Source organism: Styela clava, chromosome 3 (genome assembly GCF_964204865.1).
Source record: "Styela clava chromosome 3, kaStyClav1.hap1.2, whole genome shotgun sequence".
NCBI classification, from domain to species: Eukaryota; Metazoa; Chordata; class Ascidiacea; order Stolidobranchia; family Styelidae; genus Styela; species Styela clava.
Window position 1 is genome coordinate 16670975 of NC_135252.1, and position 6313 is coordinate 16677287.

At 33.6% G+C, this 6313-nt stretch overlaps 1 protein-coding gene across 1 annotated transcript; it reads right to left on the minus strand.

The window, feature by feature from the left end:
- Positions 1–516: 516 nt before the first annotated feature.
- On the minus strand, positions 517–4479 carry LOC144420937 (tetraspanin-18B-like). The gene is made up of 6 exons (XM_078110795.1): positions 4319–4479; positions 4037–4231; positions 3223–3393; positions 2641–2892; positions 2085–2177; positions 517–1771 (listed from the first exon to the last, which is right to left on the minus strand). Exons 1-5 carry the CDS (start codon positions 4379–4381, stop codon positions 2127–2129), a joined length of 732 nt encoding a protein of 243 aa, XP_077966921.1. The 5' UTR covers positions 4382–4479; the 3' UTR covers positions 517–1771; positions 2085–2126.
- Between the last annotated feature and the right edge of the window lie 1834 nt (positions 4480–6313).

Consider the following 6313-nt stretch of genomic DNA (forward strand, 5'->3'; position numbering starts at 1 on the left):
TACCTAATTTTGTGAGATATAATTTTCGCATTGCTTTTTTTTTGTAAGGGATAACGGTTACAGACATCATCAAGTAGTCAAAGCTATAGAAAATTTATATATAGTTACTCATAGTTGCAAACGCTCTGATACCGTAGAAGATTTTTTCACTTTTTCAGATGCTGCTGATCCTTCTTATCAATTCATTCCTTTAAAATTGCACAAGATGGCAATGCCGTTGTACCCTTATTTGGCAACTATATTTCCAAATCAGTATAGCACAGCTATCGATGTTAATTTGAAACTCAGCTTAAACAATTCACAATTTATCATTGTCGCTGCTCAAGTAGACGTCGTTAGTTGCAATCTAGAATCGGAGCGCCAAGTCGAAAATCATCAGATATCCAACTAAATTTCCGCTCAACCTTTACTACCTATACACCATACTTCTAAGCTCTAGAGTAGATCAATCTCTCGATATCTCACACTCACTGTAATACTGTTTATACTTGAGCATAGCTAAGATCATAAATGCAATGAGTTTTTGGTGAATTTTAATATCAGTCATAAAAAAATGCATCACATTTCCCAAAAAGAATTCGGAAAACTGACAAATAAAGAAATTAAGTTCATTTATTTGAATGTATTTTTATTTATCACAAATACATAATTATTCTCTCGTTCTTCCGAGATTTCTAAAATTGGAAAACACAATAATTTTTCCGAAGAATTTTCAATTATTACAGCTGATAACAAAAGTGAATTTATCTAAATCAATGTTTAAAATCTTATTTTTGTTTTACAATTTAGCCCTAAAAATAAATGGTGTATGATTTCATTAGATTTAAGTTTATAAAAAAGCAAAGGATGCCCCAACAAAAAGTAAATGAAAATCATATAATGGCAATAATGAACAACAAAATAAAAAAATGAAGAAGTATCTAAAACTAAAATCCCGAGGCATTATTTTATGTTCATACCTCGATAAGTACACGACGTCCCAGAGCCATCATTTAGTGTCACGCCATATGACATGGCACCATCAGGATGACACATTTAAAAATACACACATGAAAAAATGCAATATATGTACATTGTATAAGTAGAGCATGCAATATCTTGGGCAGGCAAAAATTTAAATCAGTTAATGAACTAATCACTGCTTAACCAGTCACGGCGTTTGGGTCAAGCGTTTCCGAAAAGAAACCAAATTGTTAGCAACAAAAACTAGAATGAGTAATTTGTAATTTAAATACGCAATATAGAGTAATCAAGACACATATAATAATCTGCAATATAGTATAAGTAACCACACAAAGCACACTTGTTTTTAATATTTTCACGTGTGATGCCTCTCACACACGATCATATGTTATGCGATCGTTCCAATAGCATAATATTGCTATAAGAATTGCAATAGGTAATTTTTAAACAAATGCAATATCTCAGGACGAACAATGAACTGTAATCTATTGAACAGTTGTATCCGTATAATATACCGGTACCCAAAAATTTAACTCCAAAAGTTTATAGTCCATGCGGCATTCAGATAAATTCAATTTTAGTCCTTATTATATAATTTCTATTACTAATATTTTAACTAGATTACTATTGAAATGCAAATATGCAATGTGATGATACTATTTAACATTTTTATGGTTATACAAAATATGCCAGTGAACGCCATCTTGGCGAAGGTAATTTTAGTGAATAATGTTTACAATGATTTTAGTAGACGTAGAAAATAGTGTGTCTTCTGACCCGTTGGCATCTTTGTCAGTTTTATTGATTCCTGTAATTGGAGATTCAAATTAATGTATATAATCTGTTTTTCCCTGAAGTACTTATGCACAAGTAAATCATAATTTACAAAGACGCGACTATTATTAAGACAACAGCAGTGGAATATCAAATATACGCCTAAAAATGACCGTCGATTTGAGGTTTCTTAACTTTCTGGACAAAAAAAAAACATCGCCAAGTATGGTAGGTGAAGCGACGGCTCCATTTTTATCGGAAAATATTAAAATCTGAAGTAGAGACGCTTGACAATGGTAGCTTGGCATATATATATATATAGGCTATATAAAGTATATATAAATTACCTGAAAATAACTTAAACTAGATATCCATCCCCATTGTATTTTTTATTCCTCAACGGCACGGTAGAGACAGCAGGCAAAAATCATTCCAAGAAGCTGAAAAAGCAATAAAATAACTTCAGAACTAGAATTGAATTAAAAAATAAAACGTCAGTCAACAATAGTTGTGTACGTTATTAAATGACGTTTTTACTTCAAAGTGAAAGCAAGTTAAATTTACATATTACATCGCAACATAGTATATTATTCGATATCATAAATTTTGCCAATGTACTGAAACTGCAGGTCATATAATATTAGTAAGTATAATAATAACTCAAATATAGAAATAATAAGGTCAAAATTTTTTTATTCGAAACAAGTGTTTTGATAAATTTGCATATTTCAAATTTTAAGCCCAGAAATCTAGGGATAAAGTTTTATATTTTAACCAACTTTATATTTATATTTATTTCCAAGACTGCTCAAAGAGTCATTCAATTGAAAATAAATTCCTACAAAAGAATTCAAGAAACAGTACATAGGTCCGATTAGCTCTTTTTCTTCTTGGTATTCTTACCTCAAAAAACAGAATTCCAAGTCCAACACCACCGACAACCCACAAATAGTTTCCAAGTTTCGCGTTGCAACCTTGTGTATTCAGAAATTCTACATTCCCTTGTTGACAGAGAGTGGCGTTTGTTGGCGAAGATGTTTCAGAAAGAATTTCTCGCTTGCAGCAAGAATCTGGAACAATCTTACCGGGATTACGGCTCGCCCATGCAGTGTTGTTTTTCCATTCAGAAAAAGATTTGTAACCGCAGCATTCGACCTTTTAGTTGTGAATGTAACAATATTTTAATGAATTTATATTGCAGTGAATTTACATTTATGAATACGCGTGCCACGATTGGAAATAGTACAGGCTATTAGTTAAAGAAAACAAGAATGAAACAATGTAAACAAAGCTAAAACTCAAGCCTGTCGGTCTGGGACACAAACTGCACTCATTTAAACCCTAAACTTAATGAGGCGTGACTGACAATCATGCAAGCCATCTTATCCTACCTAACCATTCAGTGGCATATCCGAAACTCAAGCCCAATTTCACATAACTAATAACAATTAGTAAAAAACAGAAGACAGAAATGGAGTAGCTTACTGTAGCCTGGAAGGTGTCCCATCCCTGCTTGATAACTTTCCCTTTGTCAGTTCCATCTTCATACGCAGACTGCGATTCGAGAGCTGCAGTTTCAACTTGTGGATAGTAGACGAAAACAAGAATGGCACCGACAACTTCAATGATAAAGATGATCAGAACGAAGACGAAAAACTGTAACAGGGTAAGTGAATTTGAAATATTTTTTTTTACAGAATTATTTGTAATTGTAATAATCCCAAATCTGAATACAGAAGATGCTGCCTGGAGATAAGTCAATAATATCTTGCTGGTGTTGATTTTTTTGTCACGTACGAATTACATACATCATTAGTGGTCGTTACGGCGACTTCTCAGACTTCTATACAGTAGTGGGATTCAGCCGGTTTGCACCGGTTTCATAGAACCGTCTCATGGAATTTTATGAGATCAGCGAACCGGTTAGCATTACTGGTAAATGTCAATGACTTTTTGTAACAGAACCGGGTGAAAATATGACATTTGTGATGAAACCGGCTGACAAAAAAATTGAATCCCACCACTGCTTCTATATTATACATAAAATTCTACAAACGGACATTGGTTGACTTACTCATCGTCTTACAGCGGAAGGCGTTCAGCCATACTCAACCAGTACTTGGAATATTTCGTTAAACCAAGGGCTGCGATTCTCTAGAAACGGCTTGACAACGATCGGCATAGCATAAGTACACAGACCAGTGCACATTTGTAAAGAATACCGACCTTGACATAATTGAGTAATTTCTACGAACATCAGAAAAATTAAAAATACATTTTTTACGAGAAAACTCATTACCGTTCCCAAGAGGCATCTGTTTTCTTTGATTGCTCCGCAGCATCCCAAAAATCCCATCAAAAATAATGCTGCTCCGACTGCAATGATGATATAAACTCCGTTGAAAATCAGATCATTGTCGACTAGAATGTTCTTGAATGATTGGGCATTCACGACAGCCCATATTCCGACAGCAAGTGTTGCTATTCCGCAAATCTATAAAAGAAAGCATATTATGGTCAATAGTTTGCCTTCAGAAAATACAACACGAATTACCAAAGTATGAAAAGATTTGATACTTACGAAAAATAGCAAATTGAAGAAGAACATCAAATACTTCAAACAGTTCAGTGAATCAGTCTTCATGTTGCTCGTTTGTCTTTCGGCGAGGAAATTAATAAAATTTTAGGCAAGGTTAGTTCTAAGTCTGTAAAACACCAAACACATATATAAATAAATGTTATGTGTTTAAGCGACGTAGATATGCATAAGTGGCGAAGTATATTCTATTCCAAACATTCAGGGATTCTTAACAAATAAAACTAGTTCTGCTTGGTAACTGAAGCAATTCTGTCAACTAAGCGGTAAGCAATAAATAAATTTTGGTTGAAATACAGCATTCAATACATCATCGTGCAGTAATAAGCAATACAGGAAATGTAGAACGGACGCCTGGTACTTGTTGAATACTTCATTCAGTCAATGGAAGCCTGTTTGATATAAACCAGCTTCGAAACAATTTAACGGAGATTGTTATTATGAGTAATCTATAATGCTGTAAAATTATGCGATAGCTTATTCATAAATATGTAATTAGTGAGCAATTACAGAGACCGTTACTCCGGAATTAACTGTCATAATGACCAGAGATATGAGCTATTGAGAACGATAATCCATGCCAGGGTACGATCGTAACATACAAGTGCAGCAATTGTATACTCATTCAGTTGACCAGTATAGTTCAAAGATTGATTACGAAAAAAACGCTAATAAACACACCATATGCTACAATAATAAATGAGGATATTTCAGCACGGGGTCGACTTTGGATTGCCTATCACAATTTCTGCGTGAGCTCGATTATAGAGGGAAAAAATACTCTGGCATTGGTTAAACAATGAAATACACTACCCTGGTATATTGCTGTTATAACGAATTTCTTTAGTGTGCTAGTATGCACATAAATTCAAATAAAAGACGAGAATAGGATCCTGTCTTGAAAAGCATTCAGGGTCAGATGGGGACGCGGATTGTACATTATTCACACATAAAAACAAGTCTTAACGATGTTATCAGCAAACGCAGAATTGTGTAAATACTATTCAATCTATAATTCATACATATCTCATCTCATATATAAAGAAAAAATAGGATAAATATATAGTTATTGCGTGGAAATCAATTTAGTCATTGATATCCTCCTAAGCTTGAGTTGAACATGCTTAGCTGTATAAAGTACAATAGTCTTTAAATAACATACAAATCAATCTATTCGATTAATGATCTAAAAATATATCGTTCCTGGCTCGTGAGTATAAGTGTGGACTGCTTTCACCAACACGCGTTTTAATACTATTATCATGAATTACAGGGTAAGGGAGGTAATATATAAAATCGATACATACACATCAAAACGTGGTCGATGAATGCATGAACATGGCGGTAATGATAGCATCAATTTTATTAGCTGTCTGTAATTGTCAGAAGATATTGTTGGAGACATCGACCTTGTCAGTTTAATTATTCTCTGGTTTGTATTATCATGTTCGATCCGTGCGTTACTCAATATAGACCATCACTACTTTTTCCAAGGCAAAATTTAAAATCTTACAAAACATCGCTCATAAATGTTTCATAATTAAAATTTATATATATATATGCAACATTTATTCAGTAATGGTGTAAAAATTGCACACATGCAGTAAAAGTATTAAGATCGCCGGAGTGACACTAACTGCCACTGAATAGTACCCGTTTGCAGTTAAATTGATCATTCAAACCAAGGTGATTATCAAGTCAGTATTTGTGACAGTGACAGGATATTCCATCACGATTCACGTGATATATAATCATAATTTCTGTTATAATCCATGGTTACCAGAACCGTCTTAGTAATAATAAATTCTCATACTCAGTGAATCGACAACGCTTTAACTGTGACCATTAAAAATGCGCAACGGTCAAAGAAACCACGAATTAAGAGCTCAAGCATCAAAAGCCACATGGCAATTACTAATACCAGATGCTCGATCAGACGTTCTGAAATTTCTATAACGTTATATCTACAATGAAAAGGAT